This window comes from Ovis aries, chromosome 7 (genome assembly GCF_016772045.2).
Source record: "Ovis aries strain OAR_USU_Benz2616 breed Rambouillet chromosome 7, ARS-UI_Ramb_v3.0, whole genome shotgun sequence".
Classification (NCBI taxonomy): domain Eukaryota; kingdom Metazoa; phylum Chordata; class Mammalia; order Artiodactyla; family Bovidae; genus Ovis; species Ovis aries.
In genome coordinates, this window is record NC_056060.1 from 90,316,469 (window position 1) to 90,342,784 (window position 26,316).

Here is a 26,316-nt window from a genome sequence, read left to right on the forward strand (position 1 = left end):
GGCATATTGAGCGAGGCACTTTCACAGCATCATCTTTTAGGATTTGAAATAGCTCAACTGGAATTCCATCACCTCCACTAGCTTTTGTTTGTAGTGATGCTTCGTAAGGCCCACCTGACATCAGACTCCAGGATTTCTGGCTCGAGCTGACTGATCACACCATCATGGTTACCTAAGTTACTTTTTTTCTTCTTCTTCTTCTTCTATGTATTCTTGCCACCTCTTCTTAATCTCTTTTGCTTCTGTTAGGTTCATACCATTTGTGTCCTTTATTATGCCCATCTTTGCATGAAATGCTCCCTTGGTATCTCTAATTCTCTTGAAGAGATCTCTAGTCCTTCCCATTCTATTGTTTTCCTCTTTTTCTTTCCACTGACCACTTAGGAAGGCTACATTCTCATACTAATAGATATTTAATTTTCGTATCTTATAATTAGTAAAAATGTTAGTAATTTTACTTGATGTGAAAGGAATATCAATAAGTTGAACTTTAATCAAATTGTTTCCTAGTACATGGAATTATGCCCTCAGTTCAGTCGCTCAGTCATGTCCTACTCTTTGAGACCCCATGGACTGCAGCACACCAGGCCTCCCTGTTAATCACCAATTCCCAGAGCTTGCTCAAACTCATGTCCGTCGAGTTGGTGATGCCATCCAACCATCTCACATCCTCTGTCACTCCCTTCTCCTCCCACCTTCAATCTTTCCCAGCAACAGGATCTTTTCCAATGAATCAGTTCTTCGCATCAGGTGGCAAAAGTACTGGAGCTTCAGCTTCAGCATCAGTCCTTCCAGTGAATATTCAGGACTGATTTCCGTTAGGATTATGCCCTAGAAAAACATAATTCTTCTGAAAGTCAACTGTCTATTTTGTTTTTAAATTTGAATTTCCATACATGAGCTGGTGGAATAAAAGAATCTCTAATTCTCTTTGATAGCTAAGAATCTGCAACAATACTTCCTTTCCTCCTTACTTTCCAGTTAATTACATCACTTTTCCAAAATGACATACGTTTCTATTGTAGCTCTACTTGGTGTTTGAAACATCATGTAATGCCCTTCTTTTTTATTTCTCCTTTTATTCTAAGCCAGGGATCCCCAAACTCTAAGGTCTAATGGTTGATGAACTGAGGTGGAACTGATGTAATATTAATATAAATAAAGTGCACAATAAATGTAATTGCTTGAATCATCACAAAACCATCCCCAGTCCAACCCCAGTATGTGGAAAAATTTTCTTCCATGAAACCAGTCCCTGGTACCAAAAGGTTGGGGACTGCTGCTCTAAGGATATGTAAGTCTCAGAAAACTGAGGCAATGAGAACTTAAACTTTATTGTTTTCACTGGAGGAGCAAAAGTGAGGTATCGAGAAGCAGCCCAAAGAAAATTACTCTATTTCAACCGTATTATTTAGAAATCTCATTAACTTAAAACATTATTTCTGCTACCTATACAACACAGCCAGTAACAAGTAACACACAAGCAATATTCTAGCCCAAAACACTGAACCTATTTTCTACATTTTCTATATTAGTTTAAAGTGAAAGACCAAAAGAGGTCTAACTCTTAAGATCTAGTAAATAGATACATTAATGCACTTTAAATTTTGGAAACACAGGTAACAGTCAATGAATCAAAATTACAAGTCATTTCTTTAAACCTTAGTAACAAACTTTAATTCATTTACTACCTCTTTTAAAAATGTAAGGCCACACTGGATTTCTTTTCCATTTGACTTAGATCAAGCAACTTAGAATTACATTGAAAACTGACCCCGTAAAAGTAGTTATAAAGAGGAAAAAAATTCACATGCCAATGAATTTCTATTACTGTGTTATTTTGCCCTTTAAAACTTGTTTTTTTCTTAAAAGCAGTTTAGCTATAAAGCTATCATGTGCCCTGCTTCTGGATTCAGATTGTCTTTTACATATTTAAGATCACAGCAACAACACGGGCCTTAATAGAGGGTCCCTAGAGCACATTTAAACCTTTAATAACAACTTTTCTTCTTTTCCTTAAGTGTGCCTATTTCCATTAAAAAGACTAACATAGTGAGTATTGTACTACTTAAGTTCTTCAGAGGCTGATGCTTCTGAATTCTCACAGTTAAATATAATCCAAAAAAAATTCTCCTTTAAAAAGAATAGGGGAAAGGAGAAAAAAAAAAAAATGTTTGCAGACATTTCATCTGACCAAAAAACTCCCACAACTTTGACAATAGATATGTTTATCAAGAGGTTCTAAAAAATAACACACTCAAAAATGTAGAACAAATAAGGAACTAAAGGCCTTTTGTCTACTTTAAATGGACCAGCAAAGCCTGGGTAAGAATGATGGAGCTGGAATGAAATAAAGGTCACATGTTAATTACCCACACAGGCCACTGAAATTTCAAAAAAAAATTATGAGCATAAGCTATCCCGTCTCACCCTAGTCACTCAGCAGTGCTACAACTGCAGGCCATTGGTCACAAGAGCAAGAATATGTAGATGATAAACCAACAGGACTATAGGAAAATAAGTCTGTGCTCATAGTGAACAACAGGTCTGTAATAGCATATTAAAGGTACAAACTTTCAAGTCAGATTTTCTTTTTCCCCAGTAAAACTAAAAAATGAAAAAGTCATATTACTAAAAATTATAATAACAGTTGCTCTTAATATATATGTGTGTATTTATATATGCATATATATTTGTGTTTATTATATATGTATTTTTTCTTAAACCCTTATTTTTTAGAGTGGTTTTAAGTTCACAGTCAAATTAAGAAGAAGGTACAGACAGTTCCCATATACACTTAGTCCACATACAGGTAAAACCTCCCCAATTATCGACATCCTCCAACAAAATGGTACATTTGTCACAAGCAATGAACCTAAATTGATGCATCATAATAACCCAAAGTTCATGGGTTACATAAGGTTCACTTGCTGTCATACATTGTATGAGTTTGGACAAATGTATAATGATAAGTATGCATCATTATAGTACCATAAAGAGTAATTTCACTATCCTAAAAAAGTCCCCTGTGATCCACCTATTCATCTCTCCCCTCTCTACCCCAACTTGATGCTGTCTACTATCTCCATATCTTTCCCCCCAGACAGTCACTTAGTCAAAATCATACAGTCTGTGATCTTTTCAAACTAGCTTCTTTCACGTAGTAATATGCCTTTAAGGTTCTTCTATATCTTTTCATGACTTCATAAGTCATTTACTTTTTATAATTGTTCACGTAAGTACAAAATAAAAATCAGCAAATATTTTAAACTTCATAATATAGTAATTGTGGTTGTTGTTTAGTCGCTAAGTCATGCCCGACTCTTTTGCAACCCCATGGACTGTAGCCCGTCAGGCTCCTTTGTTCATGGGATTTCCCAGGCAAGAATACTGGAGAACGTTGCCATTTCCTTCTCCAGGGGATCTTCCTGACCCAGTGATTGAACTCACGTTCCCTGCATTAGCAGGCAGATTATCTACCACTGAGTCACCATATTTTGATGCCAATTAGACCACATAAGCTATAAATTGAAGTTGTAAGTTGTTTATATTTATGTATTTTAAAAAATCAAAAGCTTTAGGGACATGTCATATTTCAGATCGAAGAAAAACATTATTAAGTACTCAGTATGTATAAAATACTATAATTGGAACCTGACTTGACTGGAATTTTTTAAAAGACATAAGTCTGCTATTTCCAAAATTCTATTCTGTAAACCTAAATCACAGCTCCAAAACTATCAAACATCAATAGAAAAATACATATTTTGAAAAGGAATATATATACATAATACAGCAGGATTTTATTGCTCATATAGTACTACTCATTTAAATTAACTCAGATTTTATTTCTATCAAGTTCTGTGAATTTCTAAATTTCGTTTTTTCCTAAATCAAGTCAGAGATTCCTCCCACATGAAAACTAGCTAAAGTCACGGAAAATTTTAGCCTTTAAGTTCATCCAGTTGGGGATTATCTGTGCCAACAAAAACCATAACAAAACAAACAAAAAAAATTAAGTTTCTTTTCAAGGCAGAAAACAATACATTCATCTTCTAAATCCCTGAGCCAATATCTAACTCAAAGACAGCTAAGTGAATATTACTTAAATTGTTCAAAGAAATTTATTTTCAGCCGTAACCAAGGAACAAAAATTCTATACCAACATTTACAATTTTAAAACACTTAAATAAGTGAAAGTAGAACTGTGTGAGAGAAGTCCAAGGGAATCTGATACTGATCATTACCACTGTGACACCATATAGATTTGGGGGAAACCAAAGGGGAAGGTTTTAAAACCGTGCTGCGAGCTGAACTATGTGTATTTTCCATACTGAAGCAGTAAGCACGTAGTGAGGAGTCACAAGTTGCAGTCATTCCTGTTTTTCAAAGAGTAGACTAATACCAAGTATCAGATGGTTAAACAAGATTCATCAGTAGTTAAGCACACTGCTATAACTTCTGATGTAAGTAAAATCTTCAATAATGTTCTTTAAAGATACCTGAGGTTTTGAAAGCATAAAACTCAAAGCTTCTGTTTGAGAATGGCCTAGATGTCTTTTCTTTTTTCTTCTTCTTTTTATCATATGGTGATTATGATTACAGGACTCCAAAGAGCTTTCATAAGAACTACTGTGGTAGGACAGATGGGTACATATTATGGACCTATTTTCCCTGACGAATAAACAAACTCATTGCTTCCATTACATTCATATTTATGGAGTCTGTGACTGGTTAGGACGCCCTGTGCCAAAGAAGTCAACCAAGGTCATGGGTTCAATCACCATGAGAGCCAATTCCCTTTGCTCTCTTGCATGGCCAGTGTCTTTACCCTAAACTTTAGCCCAAGGCCACATGGAAGACTAAGTAGGCCAGAGACCATGGATGAATCAGTGAAAATCCACTACCATGACTATAAAAATAACTCAAAAGTAAAACCCCTATTGACTAGTGTCAGGATTTCATTCTTCAGACATTATTAAATTTGCCAATCTGCAAAACAAAACCTTAATCATTTCCTACAAAGTTGGTATGCTGAAAAGACATACAAGTCTTTTGACTTGTTTAATTCAAAAGCAACAATGGTAATGAGTATTACCCTTCTAAATGCCATTGCTTTTACTGGAATGGATTTTATTTTTATGCAACCTTTTACTTAATAAAAATCTTGCAAGTAAAGTTAAATGTGAGCCCAACAAGTGTACTTTCCAGGATTTCCTTCAAATTCAAAAAGCAACCGCTCTTAGTGGAGGGTCTGTTTTTATCTGAGTAGTTCCCTCTCAAAAAAGAGACACATAGTTTTATTAGAAATCCCGAGCAATATGATACTTTGTTTGACTTTCTAAATGCAGGACCATGGAGTTAGAAATATTGACAAACAGAAGATCATAGATAATTATGGAAATTTAATTTGGAATTTCTCAAGTTTTAGGTGTATTTGAGCAGAATGCTCTGTAAATACACAACATCCTTCACTGTTCAGAGTTAGAAGATATTATTTCATGCCTTTGAATTGTGGGGGTGGGGGGGTGTTTTGTTTTTTACTTTTTCTAATCAAAATAAAACAGTACCAAGCCTATCTGTAGCAAAGTCATCTTTGTTTGCACAATATTACTATGCACTCAGTAGTTGCCCAATAAATATTAATTGATAACGATGGAAAAGGGCTTTATAAACAGATGGTCTAGTATAAATTTGCTGAAAATGTGAATAAAAACATTCCACTCTTCAAGAAAAGCATAAAGTAGAAATTAAACAAGTCCTGCACTCAGAAAACCTCAGTCTATTGTCAGACAGCTGTTCAGTCAACAAGAACACAAACATTTTTCATCATCATCATAGCATTAATAGCATTAAATGTCTATTTGCATATGGTCCCTACACAGATTTAAGTTAGCAGTATTTGTCATAATTTGCAGGGATAATATTGACAATAAAAAATAAGCACACATAAAAAAATGTGATTAAACATTACTTTGAGATCTAGTCATATGTAGTATGAACATAAAATATGTGTCAGACTTAAATGCAACTCATAGAAGCAATATGGGTGTTTATTTATAATTAAATAAGAGAATATGAGATGCTACACAAGAACAGCTCAGCAGATGTGTGAAGAACAGGTGACACAAAGAATGAAGCAGAGGCCATAGCGGCCCTAACAGAATTAGTGACTCTTCAATAACCTAGAGAGCAAACAATTAGGAAAGAAGAAACAAAAATTATATGAGGACTTACTGCAACAAGGGTACGACCAAGGAAACTATAAGCACAGTGAACAATCCAGAAGGGACATCCCGAAAAACACACATAATTCAAAACCACTTGAATAAGAAGAAGATGTAAGTTAGTATATATGGGAGAATTTTGGAGAAAAATAGTTGAAACAGGGAAGTGAAAGAGGATGGAAAGTATAAGTATATAATAAATAATAGCCTTCAGTTCAGTTTAGTTCAGTCGCTCAGTCGTGTCCAGCTCTTTGCAACGCCATGAATCGCAGCACGTCAGGCCTCCCTGTCCATCACCAACTCCCAGAGTTCACTCAGACTCACGTCCGTTGAGTCAGTGATGCCATCCAGCCATCTCATCTTCTGGTATTATTTTTTAATAAAGCAAAAAGGCTAACAAGACATAAGCATTAATTATCTAGAAATGAGACTAAGAATTTTAGGACAATTTACACCTACACATCATCTCACAGAACCGCTCCCTTCAAAAGGATCCAAAGGCCTTAAGCAGCATGATAACAGTTGACACATTACCTATTCTCTGATGTGAAATACATTTCTAAATGTTCAACTTTCATCTTATCAATATTAAATAGTATATTAAATAATAGGTTCCTGAAAAATAGTATTAAAATGAAACTATCTTTAATCTGGTTAGCTATTAATCTCAGTATTTCCCAATACAAAAAAGATAACATGGCTGGTAGAGACCTGTCTCTGATATCTACCATTCATGCAGGAAATTTGCTCTGTGAATGGAAACTCAAGTACTGAGTAAATATAAGTTTGAAAGAGACAACATCCAAGATCTCTTCCAACTTCTGTAAGAAGTTTAGGGGAAAAAAAACATTTTCCACAGACAGAATATTTGAAGTGTTTTGGTGTCATCTGAAATGATCAATGCCTAATAAAATAGACCTTAGGTTAAATAAGAGAGTGGGTGGACATGCAAGGAAAGGAGAGAAATCAAGAGAAAGACTGACGAAGACTAAGGAACACTGTACATCTGGGGCCTGCATGTTTCCAGCTGTGCCAAATAGTGTTCAACCAACTCTGAAAGACAAACCCCATAATAACCAATCATTCTTTTCCATCTATTTCCTTTCTTTCAGCATGTTGACATTAATGGATTTCTCACAACCTTACAAAAAAAAAAGTGTTTAACCTTGCAAAAAAAAAAAAAAAAAGTAATCCACAGGTAACAAACATAAAAGAGAGAAGAAAATAATTAGCATGGCATAAAATGATAAGACAAAGAGCAATGTTGTGAATCACCAGTATAGTGGGTCTGAATTTAAATAAGGATTTTAGCCACAGATTGGTAAAATGCTTCTTACACAGCAATAAGCAATAGAGTAGAATCATATTCATAAAAGATCTGCCTAAAATGATTTGAAATTGCACAATCTCAGTAAAAATGCCATCTCTTTCACTCAAATTTTCCCAAAGGGCAGAGAAAGAGTAACTATTTCCTCTACGGGCTACTCTGGAGTCTCGGCAAAGCTGAAATAACACACCAAATTACACTCATTGTTAACATTTCTACTTTCTCAACTGGACTGGGAGCCTGAAAGCACAATAGATCATTTTAAGAGCTTTTAAATCCCTAGTCCCCAGCACAGCACCTGGCACGTGGTAGGTCTGTGAGGGTACGGGCCAAAAGAATATTTCATAATGAATAGCTTATAACATTCACTCATTCATTCATTCAAGAGACACTTACTGGGCCTATGGCAGGCACTGTTTTAGGCACTGGAGATACAGCAATGAGTACGACAGACCAAGTGCCTGCCTTCTGCTCAGAGGGAGAGACGACAGGCAGATGGCAAACAAGGAAAAGTGTTATAAAGAAAAAAATACAGCCAGATAAGGAGCTCAGGAGGGAAAAGGGGGATACATTATGTAGGCTAATTAATAAGGCTTTTCTGAAGTAGAGCTGTGAATGACAAGATGGTATATGCAATACAACTGCTTTCCAAGTTGAAAATCCCTGGCTCTGGGAATGGAAAATACAAATGTCCAGAAGCAGAAGGGTGCCTGGCCTATCCTTGGAAAAGTAAGGCCAGGGTAACTGCCCTAGATTAATTAGGCAAAGTAGAAGAACAATAGAACACCAGGGTAAGATGGCAGGCAGGGACCACATCAAAGGGTCCTTGTAGGCTGAAGACTTTAGACTTCATCCTGAACAAGATAAGGAAAGCACTGAGGGTTTTGAAGAAAGAAGTAACATTACCTGATTCTATGGGGAAAAGACTGCAAGGAGGTTAAGAAGGGAAGCAAGGAGGTTACTCCACTACCCCAAGCAGGAAACAAGAGTCCCCACAAGATCAAGATAATAAGTCAGGGTAGAAGTGATAAATGGGTGAGTTGTTAGCAATTAAGACAATATTTTCAAGACAGAATTGACAAAATTTAATAATGAACTGGATATCAAGAATGGGAGGAATGGACAAGGCAAGGCCATAAAAGATACATACCAAAAAGCTATAATATAAAATTATAATAAACATGAAATGGCATAGCTTTTTCTCACTGCCATATGAAACCCATCAAAGAACTACATAAGAAGGTAATAGCTGCAAATACTATTCTAACATGACCATAATATGGACAAGGATATGTTGGAAAAACCTAAGCAGTTTCTCATTTCTTGGGCAATAAATAAAACTACAGATGTAAGGAAGAAAGAAAAAAAGGATTCAGGGTACTGAATAGAAATGTAAATTCACTAGAAACGCAATGAGTCATGATAGAGCTATAAAAAAAATGCTTTTCTACTAACAAGTAAAGAAAAACAAACAAGATTAACCAAATGAAAAACAAACAACATTAGAATATCAGTGGAAAATGAATTCAACTGGGGAGAGAAGACAACAGGGTGCAAAGGCAGTGATTACTAAGGAGAAGAAAATAATCATTAGGAAATAGTGTTATAGAGACTGTATCTTTGGGATACTTCTGTATAGCTTAGAAATATGAAACCTGGAAAATGGCACAAGTCTATATGATCCCAGTGAAATAAATTCTCATTTCAAATTGTAGTCTCTAATTGTTTTACTATACATAAAAAGCTTTTTCTTTAGTGGGAGGGAAAGAGAGAGGAAGAAAGGAATTATAACTCTGAATAGGAATTATGAAAGAAACTAACAAAAAGGCATATAGAAATGACAGTTTTAGTGTTAAATATAACAGATGTCTTAATATGTAATACTCCATATGTCATATTTTATTTTTCAATAGTAGAAAGCAACACTGTTTCTAATTTAGGTTTCAAACAGCAGTAGTTAAATAATTAGATTTTTTTTCAGTTGCAATATTTGTGCCAAGTGCACTTTTAGGGAGCTCTAAGAGATGAGGAATGTGTATATACTATAATCATTTTTCAGCAAAGTTTAGCAACTTTAATAAACGATGCCTGCAGTGTCACAAGTCATGGTTCAATACTGACGACTAGTGGTCAAAAACATGTAGAAATGCCATTACTAAGAATCCTATGATTTTTATCATCTAAATTTGAAACATTTGATGAAACTTACGTGAGAAATCTTAAAAGAACTTCCCTTAAAAACTTCTTGACAATTGCATAAGAAAAAATTGTATCTGAAAAGTCTCTTTAAAAACCTTTTCTGTCCATTATTTGCAATATCCACCAACCCAAGCTAATAAGCATCTGCTACAATGGCACCCCACTCCATTACTCTGGCCTGGAAAATCCCATGGATGGAGGAGCCTGGTAGGCTGCAGTCCATGGGGTCGCTAAGAATCGGACACGACTGGGCGACTTCCCTTTCACTTTTCACGTTCATGCATTGGAGAAGAAAATGGCAACCCATTCCAGTGTTTTTGCCTGGAGAATCCCGGGGACGGAGGAGCCTAGTGGGCTTCTGTCTATGGGGTCGCACAGAGTCCAACACGACTGAAGCGACTTAGCAGCAGCAGCAGCAGCAGCATTGACCCCTAATGGGAACAACTTGGTAAAGTGTCAGTTTACCCACATCCACACAGCTGAATTAACGTGGTTTAAAAAACCCATAAATATTCCAACAGGTCCTACTTTTATATTTCATGAATCTGTGTAGTGCTAACAATTATCTAACTTTGTTAGACACAAAGACAGAAGAAATCCAACTATTCTAAATTTTCAACATATTAATACTCTGAAAAGCAGTAACCTACTATATCAAAATGGCCATTTTCAAAAGTTGAAATATTTAAAACTTAATTGTGATTGTCTGAATTCTTGAAGAATGTTTATGGGATTCGGGTTAAATCATTTAAATGGTTATATATTATACTTCAAAAAAGTTAAAACTTGTAAGACAAGAGGGCATAAGAACTTGTATAGAAATACAGACCATTAACACAAATGGACCATATCACTAGTGATTTAATGCCATTATTTTATTATGTTATGTTTTCACTTTTAGGTTTCATTTTCAGGGGTCATTAAGTCAGAAAAACAATATGGAATTTCTAAAAAATGAAAATCACTCGAAAAGTAAAGGACTGTTTTTAAAAGATACATTAATGCTTGGTTTTATTACAGTTTACAAGACACTGCTTATCTATTAATATATCTTGACAAAGAGTGTGTGTGTGTTTTTTCTTTTCTGATCAAGAAAAAATGTTAAAATTTGCAGATATGTACTTCCTTCCTTGCAAGAATAAGAGCCACAGAATAATACAAAAATGTATACAGACCTTGGAAAGAAACTTTCTATCAAGAATGTTATATGCAGCTAAATGGTTATTTATATTTGAAAGCAGTCTTCATTTTTTAACACCTATTCACAGAATATCTGTTGTGTGATAAACACTATGTGCCCCAGAAATGATGGGCAAAGGGCATGATGGGAAAGTTCCTACCAATGAAGGAAGAACTAAAGCCACCTAAGTAGTTATGCCATATAGAGGGGAAGACATGCAATAACACAGGTAAACAAATCACAACTATAGGTGGCATGTGGTAATATTAAAAGGGCTGCCCAGTTGACGCCAGTGGTAAAGAACCCACCTGTCAATGCAGGAAACTTAAGAGATGCAGGTTCAATCCCTGGGTTGGGAATATCCCCTGGAGAAGGAAACAGCAACCCACTCCAGTATTCTTGCCTAGAGAATCCCACGGATAGAGGAGCCTTGTGGGCTATGGTCCATATGATTGCAAAGAATCAGACACGACTAAAGTGACTTCACGAGTTACTATTAAAAAATAAAGTCATGTGACATAATAAGGAACAATGGGGGAGAAAAGGCTATTTTAGAAAAGGGGGAGGAAAGTTCTCTCTGAAGAGGTGGTAATTAAACCTGAAGGATGAAAAAGGCTGAGAATCAGAAGAAAAACATTCCAATAAGACAAGGAGAGGAAATCACTATGGCTGGAATATATATTCCTTAGAAAAATTTGCAGGGTCACCCATGTACATTTAAACACAAACACAAATAGAAAAAAAAATTTTAACAGAAAATGTTTAATTTTTTTACTCATAAAATAGCAAAAAGATGATAATGGTACTAAGCTAAATGGGAAGTTTCAACAAATTTCAAAGAAATTAAAAATAAATACTAAAAAGTGTTAAAAAAAAAAGCATACATATATATTTCAAAATTCCAAAAGACACTCCTAAGTCTTGAATTATTGAAGAAATCATAATAGAAATTATAAAATTTAGAAGGAAACTATCATAAAATAATAGTATGTCAAAACATAGGGTAATTTTCTTCATAAATTTATAGCATTAATTTTTAAAAACAGACAAGTCAATTAATTAACTTGCAAGTCTGTAAAACAGAACATCTATCCGAAAAATGAAAAATCAGAAAATAAAAGTTAAAAGAAGTGGGTGAATTAATAAACAAAGCTAGTCAAAATGAAAACTAATAAAATAATTATATCTAGTAAGACTAATAAAGAAAAAGAGAACAAAAACTAAATAATATTAAAAGGATATAGCTTCAGAACAATCTGGAAAAAAAATACAGCAAGGCTATGATTGCTTCTTCAAATTAATATCAACATAACAAAATGGATAACTTACACAATCAGGAATAATCACCAAACTGAATTTTAAAAATTAAAAGTTTATATAAACCAAAAATCACAGAAGTTGAAAACCTTAGCCACCAAAAAGATAGCAGATTTCAGTGATTATGTGAGTGAGTTTTAAGAGTCAAGAAATAGACAATCCTCTTAAACAGACAGAGCCAGGGGATAGAAAAAGAAGGAACCTGCCTACCTTGCTTTCAAAACCAAAAAGAGTAATGCAAAGAGAATTATCAGTTATCTCAATCATAAACATACTAAAGAAAAGACTAGGAAATTAACTCAGCAATGTATAAAGAAATAATATATTATGGCCAAACAAAGTTCTCAGGAATGCAGAGAGCCCAGCATCAATTGATAAACGTCAATTCCATTTAAATAAAAGAGAGGACTTTCCAGGGGACAGAGTGGATAAGAATCTGCCTGACAATGCAGGGGACATGGGTTCCATCCCTGATCCGGGAAGATCCCACAAGCCTCAGCTACTAAGCCATGCACCACAATTACTCAGCCTGCTACTAACTCACTCCTAGTGAGCTGCAACTACTGAAGCCCACACGCCTAAGGCCTGTGCTCTGCAACCAGAGAAACCACTGCATGCATTGCAATTAGAAAGTAGCTGCACAGAGCAACAATGACAGAGTGCAACCAAAAACAAAATATTTTATAATTTCCACAATCCTCATTCATGGTTTTTTAAAAAATCAACCTCTCTTGGCAACCTACAAACAGAAGGCAATGTTCTTTATCTGAAAAAGGACAGCAGTCAAAACCAGGCACAAACATCTTCCATAAGGTTGACACTCTAGAAGCATTTCTATAAATATCGGAATAAAACAAGGATTCTTACTATCTTTGCTTATATTCAACACTGCGTTTGAGTTTCTAGTCAACTCAAAAATATCACAAGGAAAGAAACTAAATTGCATTTAACTTCAAATGATATGATTAACTACTAGACCACCTTACCTGTCTCCTGAGAAACCTGTACTTGAGACAAAAAGCAACAGTTAGAACCGGACATGGAATAACAAGACTGGTTCAAAGTTGGGAAAGGAGTACATCAAGGCTGTATATTGTCACTCTGCTTTTAACTTATGTGCACAATACATCATGTGAAATGCTGGGCTGGATGACTCACAAGGTTGCCAGTAGAAATATCAACAACCTCAAATATGCAATACAATTCTAATGGCAGAAAGCAAAGAGGAACTAAAGAGCTTCTTGATGAGGGTGAAAGAGGAGACTGAAAAAGCTGGCTTGAAACTCAACATCTAGAAAACTAAGATCATGGAATCCAGTCCCATTACTTCATGGCAAATAGATACGGGAAAAGTGGAAGCAGTGACAGATTTTATTTTCTGGGCTCCAAAATCACTGTTGATGGTGACAGCAGCCATAAAATTAAGACGCTTGCTCCTTGGAAGGAAAGCTATGACAAACCTAGATGGCTAATTAAAAAGCAGAGACATCACTTTGCCAACCAATGTTCATCCAGTCAAAACTATGGTTTTTCCAGTAGTCATTTATAGATGTGAGAGTTGGAGCATAAAGAAGGTTGAGAGCTGAATAATTAATGCTTTTGAATTGTGGTGCTGGAAAAAATTCTTGAGAGTCCCGTGGATAGCAAGTAGATCAAACCAGTCTATCCTAAAGGACATCAATCCTAAATGTTCACTGGAAGGGCTGACACTGAAGCTGAAGCTCCAATATTTTAGCCACCTAATGCAAAGAGCCGACTCACTGGAAAAGACCCTGATGCTGGGAAAGATTGAGGGCAGGAGGAGAAGAGGGCAACAGAGACTAAGATGGTTGGATGGCATCACTAACTCAATGCACATAAATTTGAGCAAACTCTGCGAGATAGTGAGAGACAGGAAAGCCTGGAGTGCTAGGGGTCACATGGGTGTTCATGGGGTCACAAAGAGTTGGACATGACTTAGTGACTGAACAGCAACATGATTAGCTATACAATAGACAAGATGTCATTAAAGCTATTAACAAATTATAGGAACTAATAAGATCACTTAACAAAATTATTGGATAACAGAGCCAGATATAAAACAACTGCATTCCTATACGCTACAAAATATCAGAGATGCAATGAAAGAAAATATTACAATAGAAAGAAAAACCATAAGGTACTAAGAAGTAAGTCTAAGATGTACCTGATCATTATAGAGGCAATTATATATATTATTGAAGAACATTAGAAAACACCTCTTCAAACTAATCTACGATTGAGTACAATTAAATCAAAATGCCAGCAAGATTATTTGCAGAACTTGACAAGAGATTTTCATTATCATCCACTGAAATATAATGAAAGCTCTAAAAAATGGAGACAACACATTATCAGGAATAACTCAGGGATGGACAACACATTCAGGAAAAGACAGACAGAACAAACCATATAGAACTCAGAGAGATATCATGGGACACTATATAGCAGAAGCGGCATTTAAACCAGAAGGAAAAGAAGAAATTATTCAAAAAGAATGTTGAGGCAACGCATTAGTCATACAAGAAATAACTTAAGATTCCTTCCTTCTGCCATTAAAAAAGTGAAATTCCTGATAGAAAATGCAAGTAATTTGAGACTGACATGTACACATGATATTTAAAATGGATCATCAAAAAGGACTTACTGTACAGTCCAATATTTTTAAATGAGCAAAATTTATACACAGGCTATTTGGACAGGCACAAATGAAAACTGCCAGCAAATATGTGAAAAGATACTGAAATTCACTAATAGGAAATAGAAATAAACACAAAAATGAGTTAACACTTTATACTCATCAACTTGGCAAAAATTAAAAACATTTATAACCATTACTAACAGTAGGAATGTGGAGGAAAGAGGGCACTCTCAGCTATTTTGCTGGTAAAAAAGTAAAGACTTAGAACCATTTGGAAAAATAATCTGGTAATCTCTATTATAATAAAAGATCTGTCAATGGCAATAAAAGATTAAGTTGGAACCACATTCGCTATTTGGAGGAATTTCCAGAGTATTGATGAGAGAAAAAAAGGAAGGTGAAGAAATGCAGCTATATGTAATCCTAGTTTACTAATATAAAAACATACCCCCAAAACACCCCAAAACCTCTGTATATACAAATGTATATATATTTTATAAATATATATATATCTGCCCAGCATAATTAAGAGCACAAAAAGAAAAAAAAGAATATATCCCAGGCTCTTTACACTATTCTTTTTATTTTAGTGAGCAGGGGTAGTAATTGATAGTAAAAAACAGAGGGAAAGAAATAGGGAAAAAATGACCTGAGCAATAAAGCTGCATTAAAAAAAGAGATCACATAAGAATTTATGATATGAAGTTATGCATTTATTTAAATTAAATATAAAAATACTTTTTATACTAAATGCAAAGTTTAAAAACAAAGAACCATATGAGAAATAAAACCTGTTAAACAATGTATCAAAATAATACATTAGTATGGTCACTACTTAATGCAGTCAACAAATATTTATTAAGAGCATACTATGTTAAATGCTAGAAATAAATTTTAAAACAAGTACAATTAAAAGAGACAATACATCAAGAAATGGTAATTAACAGAAATATTCTGAGACTAAAAACTTTACCTCATGTAATATATATTACCGGAAGCTGAACAGAGAGAGGAAAACAGCCATCATTGCAGAAGGAGGAGAAAAAGAGTCAATGGCATTAAGAATAATGAATATAAAATACATATATATAAATATAAAATATAAAAGAATAAAAATCATGGCTTAAAGTAAGGAAGGCCTAAACTTCTTCTACACACAATTTTGTGGCCTCAAAGCATGAACACTAGAGCGTAAGTTTTCAAATTTTACCTTGCAACACACATTCTCCTACAGAGCAATACGTGTGTGGCTGTGCTGGTGTGACACTCTGGGCTTCGGCCCTTTGTCAGTCTGGGGCCCTGGGTGGCGTCACCCTACCTGTGTCATTCTCTATTAAACTCCACCTCATCACCTAGGTCTGACAAAGTACTGAATTCTAGAGCTCGTACCCCAAGGATTGCAAAAATTAGGTGCGTTCTCTGAGCTTTTCTCGTGCTTTCCACAGAACTTGTCTTTTATTTTTGAACTCTCATTTACTTATAATTTCCACTGGTCTTTCTTAACACCCAGGGAAGCTACTGGGATGTTCAACATGAGGGTGATTTAATGGGCACTTATTTAGAAGGGATCTAATAATATCAGGGGGAATTGAAGCTTGTACTATGAAAAAATGTGAAAATGTAGGGGATACCTACAAAAAAAGAGAGCACGGGTTATGGTAACAAGAGGGTAAAGCAGAGGGTAAAGCAAATGGCCACGCAAAAGTTCTGGAATTCAGCCTTGGAAAGGTAAGTGAAGAGAATCCAAAATTTAGCAGCCTCAGAAGGACTTCCACATCTCCAAATCAAACAGCACAGTCTCTAAAGGAAGAGCAGAAGAAAGGCTTAACGAGGCCACGTTAGAACATTTGCTGGACTAGGATCTCCTCTGAACTGGCTCAGAAGTCTCAAGGGAGGTGGTAAAGCTATTAAGAGGACATTAGGAAAACATTCTTGGCTTCAGTCGAAGCTTCTCCTTTAATGAGTCCAAACTAAATACATTAATAAACAGTACCCAAGGCTTTTCTTAGTTGAAGTACCATATTACTCAGCATCTCGGGAGCCACAATGACATTTCTGGGAAGGAATGAATAGCTATTTCTTCATTAGGTTTTTCACAATTGATACAGATGCTAAAAGATGAAGGAAAATACTGGGGGGAAAATCCGTCAATTCATTTTTCTGTATATGGTCTCATTTTATTGAAGAGACTCACAAAATCTGGTTTTCTATCAGAGCACAGACTGAAAACCACTGAGCCGAGCTCCCATACTGCACTGAATTCCTCACTTAGTCTTCACTATCTTCTATTAAGATTCCATGCCCTGCCTGCCCCACGGGTTTCTCCATGAAACACTTTCAAATCTTAAGAAACCTGGTTCACTTTAGCTTATATGCAAGTATGGAATATTCCTGGTGGGGGTATATCAGGGAACTAGCATTTTAATATGCTACAAAATGCTCTGAAAAAACATATACAAATATCTATTTCATGTTTTTCATTTTATGTAATTCAACTGAAGATGAACAATATTCAATTTATAAAAAACAGCTAGTTAAAAAAAAAAAAGCAAGTCAGGAATTCCCAAGATTCCCAGAGTCAGGAGTTAAAAATGTTATGTAAGATTTTATGCAAATTTTGAACCTGCAAAAGAGTTCTGATTTGGGCTTACAGTCTAAATACTTCTTTGATGTTCCTACTGTCAAAGCACCACCATTCTTACCTCATGCCACTAAACGAATCAAAGTTACTTTACTATCAAGTGTCTGACCAAAAGGAATCTGCAATATGACAAATATACTATAAGGTAAACAAACACTTCAGTGTTTCCACAATGGTTCAGCAAGGAAAGGCTGATGGTTACAAGCTTAGCAATATTTGAATTCTGTTAATAAAAGTTCAGTCAACAACCATTCAAAATTCAAAAGAGCTACATGAATAGTCTGGGGAAACTAGAGAGCTACTTGCAAAAAAAAATGAAATTAGAACATTCTAAACCACCATATAAAAAAAAAAACTCAAAATGGATTAAAGATCTAATCCTAGGAACAGATACTTTAAAACTCCTGGACGGAAACACAGGCGGTACACTTTTTGACACAAAAAGCGGCAATATCTTTTTGGATCCGACTCCTACAGTAATGGAAATAAAAACAAAAATAAACAAATGAGAGCTAATTAAACTTTAAATCTTTTGCACAACAAAGGAAACCATAAATTAAATGAAAAGACAACCTATGGTATGGGAGAAAATATTTCCAAGTGATGTAACCCACAAGGGTTTAATTTCCAAAATATACAAACCACTCACACTGCTCAAAATAAAAAAATAAATCAAACCTTATCAAAAAATGGACAGAAGATCTAAATAGACATTTCTCCAAAGAAGACATACAGATGACCTACAGACACATGAAATGATGCTCAACATGACTACTTATTAGAGAAATGCAAATCGAAACTACAATGAGGTATCACTTCATGTCAGTCAGAATGGCCATCGTCAGAAAGTCTAAGAATAATAAAGGCTGGAGAGAATGTGGAAAAAAGGGAACCCTCCCACACTGTTAACCGGAATATAAAGCCACCATGGAGCACAGTATGGAAGTTCCTTAAAAAACTAGAAGTACAGTTACCATATGGTCTGTCAATGCCACTCTTGAGCATATAACTGGAAAAGAAGGAAAATTTTTTGAAAAGATACATGCACCCCAATGTTCAGAGAAGTACTATTTACAGCAGCCAACACATGGAAGCAACCTAAATGTCCATCAATAAAGAAATAGGTAAAGAAGATGCGGTGCATATGAACAATGGAATATTACTCAACCAAAAAACAGAATGAAATAATGCCATTTACAGCAACAGGGATGGAATGGAGAGCTACGCCAAAGACAAATTTCATATGATATCACTTATATGTGGAATCTAAAATAACAATTACAAATGAACTTACTTACAAAACAGAAATAGACTCGGAAACATGGTTACCAAAGGGAAAAAGTGGTGGGGAGGGATAAATTAGGAGTTTGGGATGAATGAATACATACTACTATAAACAAAAGGATGAATAAGGTCCTACTATACAGCACAGGGAACTATTTTCAATATCTTATAATAACCTATAATGGAAAAGAATCTGGAAAAAAACTATATATATAAATATATATAAAACACATAATAACAACCACTTTGCTGTACACTAGAAACTAACACAGCAAGGTAAATCAACTATCATTTAAAACATAAATATTTTTAAAAGCTATACGAAAAGAAAATTATTGCACAACTAACGAAACATTCATCTCTCCAGAGAGGTATCAACTGAGCTACGAGAACAATGCTGTCTGAAATGTGACATGTGAGGTCTGAAGGCCAGGGAAGGCCCCTACCAAGTTAAGAAAATGTGACACTCGTGTGCAGTAGCACATGAGCAGCTGAGGCTCACCAAAGGAAGTGAATTCCAGAGTGTGCGCATAACCCTACTGCTTAGACCAGGAGGAATGGGAAAAAAAGAACAGAAGGGCAGGCAATTTTTAAAAACTCTAAATAAGAAAAGGAGAGTGGCTTTCCCTCAATCCATTTCCAGTGACTAATACTGTGATTTTCATTAGGTGGGAACAGATAAAGCTCTGAGGACCTAAGAACCTCATTAGACCACCAAAACAAAGCAGGTTTTAGCCAAAACCACAACTGCCTCCCTATAACACACTATATCAATACCCAGAAATCTCTGACATTCTGGAATTTTTAATGACAACTCACAATCTCTTCACAACTTTTGACTGTCATAATTTGAACTAACATTGAATCACACATTTTAGGGAGGCAGAATATAGTGGCTAAAAGTCCAGGCATACTTACTCACCTAGAGATTCAATTTTCACCATGGCCACAAACAAAATTCATAAATTACTACTGTCATACAGTACAGGTATATCCATAAGTATTAATATCAAATAGAAGGCAAAGTGTTTTCTCTCCTTAAACATGATCTTTCCAGAACACTCTAAGCCACTTAACTTGGGAGTAGGAAAATGCATCAGGCTGAATTAATCCTTTCCAGTTTCCACTGCACTGTTTAATCCAAAATCACCTACTAAAAGCACACAGGTTACCACATACATTACAGTGACAAAATATGAAATTAAACATTTCTTATCAATAGTGATCCTCTATTGTACTGTCAGAGATGGAATTCCAAAGGACTGTTCAAGCTTTTAGTCAAAATGACAATTACAATGCAAATTCTCAGGCTCTGGTTTCTCAAAAATAGGGGTGGGAAGCAATCTTTCTCTCCCTCTTTCTCTGTAATTTTCTGCATTCTGTAAAGAGAGTAGAAAATAAGCACGGAAAATTTCTCTAATCTTGTCTCACAAAAAAGAACAATTGTCTCTTCAGTGCTGTTCTTACGCTCACCAGATGCAATTTGCTTTGAGAACAAATGTATAAAAATCAAGGTTTTTTTTTTTTTTTAAAAAAAGGCTACCCACATCTGTATCTAATTATTCAACAAAGTATCCTCTTCAAAGTAATTACCAACTAACAAGGGTATGCTTCCTTTTATGAAATGGAGGAAAAATGGAATTTTAGAAAACAAAAGCAGATTTTTCTATCAGCTTACATTATAATTTCAGGTTTGCAATTTTCATTCCTAATTTTCAATGGGCACATTTCCTAAAACTTAAAAAAAAATTTAATCTGTCAATCTAAAAAGGTTAATGATCTTTAAGAACATGCAAGTACATCTGAAGAACATCACTTTTAAAGAAAAACATTTTGTAAAAGAAAAAAATAAAGCACTCCTTTTGTTTTTAAATCTTTTGGTTTCCTTGTTTCTAACTTTTTTTTTGCTTTATATATCTACGAAACATTTAAAGATAATCTCACAAGTTTCCTACAATGACAATTATAAAACATAACCAAGATTATAAAATGACAATTCATAAATCTACACTAATATTAACGAATGAATGAATGAGTGGAGAAAACAACAAAGCACTTCCTGACAGTAGGATTCCTACTGATAAATGTAATAGATATGACAGAATATTTTTAAAATCACTGTTTAGTATCACTTACAGCAGTAACTATTTCATGTAAGAATCAATAGATGCTAAAATTTGCAGGTGAAAATATGATGAAATATAGGCTATTTTCAAGTTTCAAAGAGTTTCCCCATAACACAAATAATTAAAAAGCATAATGTAGTAACTTTACAGTAGAGAAACCTGGCAAGCAACACCTTAATCAATGTTCAGTTTTCATCAGTGATGGAACAAATCAACATTACATGCCTCCTGATCTGATAACCTAGAAAAAAAACAACAATAATTTTCTGAGTTTCCTGCCAGGAGTCCAAGACCTGAATCTAGTGATGAGGAAAAAAAAATCAACAAACCTAAAACAAAAGACATTCTACAAAATAACTGGCTAGGAAAAAAAAGACTGAAAAACTATTTCAGATTAAAGGAGACCTGCCTCTAGAGAAACCTATATACAGGTCAGGAAGAAACAGTTAGAACGGGACATGGAACAACAGACTGGTTCAAAATAGGAAAAGGAGTACGTCAAGGCTGTATATTGTTACCCTGCTTATTTAACTTCTATGCAGAGTACATCATGAGAAATGCTGGGCTGGAAGAAGCACACGCTGGAATCAAGATTGCCGGAAGAAATATCAATAGCCTCAGATATGCAGATGACACCACCCTAATAGCAGAAAGTGAAGAGGAACTAAAAAGCCCCTTGATGAAAGTAAAAGTGGAGAGTGAAAAAGTTGGCTTAAAGCTCAACATTCAGAAAACGAAGATCATGGCATCCGGTCCCATCACTTCATGGGAAATAGATGGGAAACAGTGGAAACAGTGTCAGACTTTATTTTTTGGGCTCCAAAATCACTGCAGATGGCGACTGCAGCCATGAAATTAAAAGATGCTTACTCCTTGGAAGAAAAGTTATGAACAATGTAGATAGCATATTCAAAAGCAGAGACATTACTTTGCCAACAAAGGTCCGTCTAGTCAAGGCTATGGTTTTTCCTGTGGTCATGTGTGGATGTGAGAGTTGGACTGTGAAGAAAGCTGAGTGCCAAAGAATTGATGCTTTTGAACTGTGGTGTTGGAGAAGACTCTTAAGAGTCCCTTGGACTGCAAGGAGATCCAACCAGTCCATTCTGAAGGAGATCACCCTGGGATTTCTTTGGAAGGAATGATGCTAAAGCTGAAACTCCAGTACTTTGGCCACCTCATGCAGAGTTGACTCATTGGAAAAGACTGATGCTGGGAGGGATTGGGGGCAGGAGGAGAAGGGGACGACAGAGGATGAGATGGCTGGATGGCATCACTGACTCGATGGACGTAAGTCTGAGTGAACTCCTGGAGTTGGTGATGGACAGGGAGGCCTGGCGTGCTGCGATTCATGAGGTCGCAAAGAGTCAGACACGACTGAGCGACTGAACTGAACTGAAAGAGATATGATGGTCAAATGCTTTATGTAATCCTGTACTGTACCCTGGACCAGAAAAGGACTTTAAGTGGCAAAATTTTAATAAAACCTATAGGTTAATAGTATTGATCCAATGTTAATCTCCTGTGATAACAGAAGAGAATATACACACCCTATTATTTAGATTTAAAAGCATCTACATTATGTCAGCAACTAGCCTCAGAAAAAACTTTGACATATACATACACATGAAGATACATATATAAAATAATCAAGCAAGTCTGGCAAATATGAGTATTAGGGGGATCAAGGCAAAGGATATACATTATTTCTTTGTTCTAATCACTCAACTTCTTCATAAGTCTGCAGTTTCAAAACAAAAATATTACCTTGGGCTTCCCTGGTGGCTCAGTGGTAAAGAATCCACCAGCCAGAAGATCCCTGGGTCAGAAAGATCCGACACGCCATGGAGCAACTAAGCCCACACACCACCACTAGTGAGCCCGTGCTCCAGAGCCCGAGAACTGCAACTGCCAAGCCCTTGAGCCACAACTACTGAAGGCAGTGCACCCCAGAGCCCGTGCTCCCCGACAAGAGAAGCCACCTCAAGGAGAAGCCTGCGCACTGCAGCGAAGAGTTGCCCCCGCTCGCCACAACCAGAGAAAGCCCACATGCAGCAATGAAGGGCCAGCACAGCCATAAATAAACAAAATCATTTATAAAAAAACAATGTTACCTAATGGATAAGTAACCTCCGTTTGACTTTGACGATAGTCTAGTCCAGGGATCTGCAAACTTTTTCTATAAAGAGCCAGTCAGTCAATACGCATTTTAAGCTTTGTGAGCCATACAGTCTTTTTCACTACATCTCAACTGTGCTGTTGTGTCACAAAAGTACTGCAAATGAATGGGAGTGGCTATGTTTCAATAAAATTTCACTTACAAAAATCGGCAGTGGGCTAGATCCGGTCCATAGGCCAGTGTGCTGATCCCTGGCCTAGTTCACACCAAAGAAAATGAATCTGAATAATTATACCTTCAGTTCACATGTATGGAGCACAAGCTAGACACTATGTTAACTGTTTTATCCACATCAACTTATTTACTCCTGCACCAATATGATTAAGTAAATGCTATGATTATTTCTATTTTCTACGGAGGAAATGATGTGAAGACTTGACTCATTAGAAAAGACCCTGTTGCTGGGAAAGACTGAGGTGGGAGGAGAAGGGGACAACAGAGGGTGAGATGGTTGGATGGCATCACTGACTCGAAGGACACTGAGTTTGAGCAAGCTCCCAGAGTTGGTGATGGACAGGGAGTCCTGGCGTGCTGCATTCCACGGGGTCACAGAGAGTCAGACACTGAGCAACTGAACAACAGCAAAGGAAATGAGTCTAGAGAAGTTAAGGAACTTGCCCAAGGTCATATAACCAGTAAAGCGTAGGCTCTGGGTTTGAACCAGGAAAGGTCATCTACAAACAAGGAGCTGTAAGCAATACGCTACACTTCTCACATGGACGGAACTGTCACATGCAACACCCAGGAACTAAAACCATTTTAACAATAGCTAAACAACCACCTAACCTCAGGATTTACATTACAAAAAGCCACTTTTCACAAACCTCCTGCAGCTGCTGAGAAATAAGTCCCAGTTGATCCTGCCGTCTTTCCACCAGCTCTCTTTCTGTTCGCATCTCTTTCTCTATTTCCTGAAGCCGCCGCTCCACTCGATCTGAAACCTTAACATAAACAAAGAAAAAAGTGCCATTATAGAGCTGCTAGGCAAAAAAAAAAAAAAAAAAAGACTAAACTGAAGAGATACTTTATGCCAGATACACTACTGCCTAAAGCATTTAAGACTGTGGCTTACTTGTAGAACCATTTTTAATGACATTTATAAAGCAGGTCACAAAAATACTCACTAAAAGTTGCAATAGTAAACAACCATTAGTTTCCAATTAATCCAAACCTAGACCCCAGAAAAAGACTGAAATGTTTCAAAGTATAATCTGTGTCTAAAGATCAGAGTGAAAGGTAATAAATTAGAAAAGAGTGCCCTCTGGTGAGTTAGAAGACAATTACCAATTTTGCCTACAACTGTATTTATTACTTTATGAATGATAAACTGTTCTATTTAGCTCTTTTTCATTTTAATTATCTAAAACCATGACCTGCCTTGGAAGGTTTTGATGTTCATATGCAACAAATAATTGAAAGGGCTTGTCAACCTTTGCTACTCTGATGTGCTAAAAATAAACCAGCTGTAAAAGATCAAAAAATCAAGTCACATGGAAAAAAGTTTAATTGGGACTCTCTAAAATAAACATGAAAGAATTTATTCTCTGATGTAAGATTTTTCCTTGCTGTAAGTTATCCACATTCAAACACACTTCATGTATATTGTTATACAGTCCCCTAAATAAAATATACACTACTTGACTACTTGCATATATTTGGTATAGGAGGATACGATAAAAGACATTTGTATTCATTTAAGAGAAGCAATATATACAGCCCTGTTATGTTACAAGAAATCTTTTGCCACAAATTCTATAGAGTCAATAAGGGTCTTGGTCACAAGGGATCTTACTGGGGCAACAGAAATATTCCAAACTAGATTATTAAAACAAGACCTGGTGCTGACTGTGGCTCAGAAAGTGAACTCCTTATTGCAAATTCAGGCTTAAACAGAAGAAAGCAGGGAAAACCACTAGGTCATTCAGGTATGACCTAAATCAAATCCCTTATGATTAAGTGGAGGCAATGAACAGATTCAAGGGATTAGATCTGGTAGACAGAGTGTCTGAAGAACTATGGACAAAGGTTCATTGCATTGTAAAAGAAGGAGGCAGTGACCAAAACCATCCCAAAGAAAAAGAAACGCAAGAAGGCAAAGGGGTTATCTGAGGAGGCTTTACAAATAGCTGAGAAAAGAAGAGAAAAGGCAAAGGAGAAAGAAAGATATATCCAACTGAATGAAGAGTTCCAGAGACTAGAAAGGAAAGATAGGAAGGCCTTCTTCAATGAAAAATGCAAAGAAGTAGAGGAAAGCAACAAAATGGGAAAGAGTAGAAACCTCTTCAAGAAAATTGGAGATATCAAGGGAATATTTCATGACAGGATGGACATGATAAAGGACAGAAACAGTAAGGACCTAAAAAAAAAAGCAGAAGAGATTAACAGGTGGCAAATACACAGAGAAGCTCTTAATGATCTGAATAACTGCAATAGTAAATTTGGAAAACTCAGCAGTGGCCACAGGGCTAGAAAAGGTCAGTTTTCATTCCAATCCCAAAGAAAGACAACACCAGAGAATGTTCAAACTATCTCACAACTGCACTCATCTCACACAATATCAAAGTAACGCTCAAAATTCTCCAAGCCAGGCTTCAACAGAACGTGAATCAAGAACTTCCAGATGTTCAAGCTGGATTTAGAAAAGGCAGCGGAACCAGAAACTGCCAGCAACCATTGGTTCATTGAAAAAGCAAGACAACCGGAGCAAAACATCTACTTCTGCTTCATTGACTATTCAAATGCCTTTGACTGTGTGGATCACAACAAACTATGGAAAATTAGAGATGGGAATACCAGATCAATTTACCTGCCTCCTGGGAAACCTGTTTGCTGGTTAAGAAGCAATAATTAGAACCAGACAAGGAACAACAGACTGATTAAAAATTGGGAAAAGAGAAAGTCAAACCTGTACACTGTCACCCTGCTTATTTAACTTACAGAGCACACCATGCAAAATGCTGGGTTGGATAAATCACAAGGTGGAATTAAGACTGCCGGGAGAAATACAAACAACCTCAGATATGCAGATGACACCATTCTAATGGCAGAAAGCAAAGAGGAACTAAAGAGCCCCTTGATGGAGTTGGAAGAAGAGCAAAAAAAGCTGGTTTAAAATTCAGCATTCTATTTGCAATTTTGTAAGTAATCTCCACACTGTTCTCTATAGTGGCTGTACTAGTT

The 26,316-nt window shown here is 36.0% G+C and overlaps 1 protein-coding gene across 19 annotated transcripts in view; it reads right to left on the minus strand.

Moving 5' to 3' along the window:
* The window catches only part of CEP128 (centrosomal protein 128), a 455,060-nt gene that overhangs the window by 355,105 nt on the left and 73,639 nt on the right, over positions 1-26,316 (minus strand). For all 19 annotated transcript variants that reach the window (XM_042252808.2, XM_060418456.1, XM_060418450.1 and 16 more), the window contains one exon: positions 23,961-24,077. In XM_042252808.2, the coding sequence (XP_042108742.1) occupies positions 23,961-24,077 (117 nt within the window). The remainder of the gene's footprint in view (positions 1-23,960; positions 24,078-26,316) is intronic.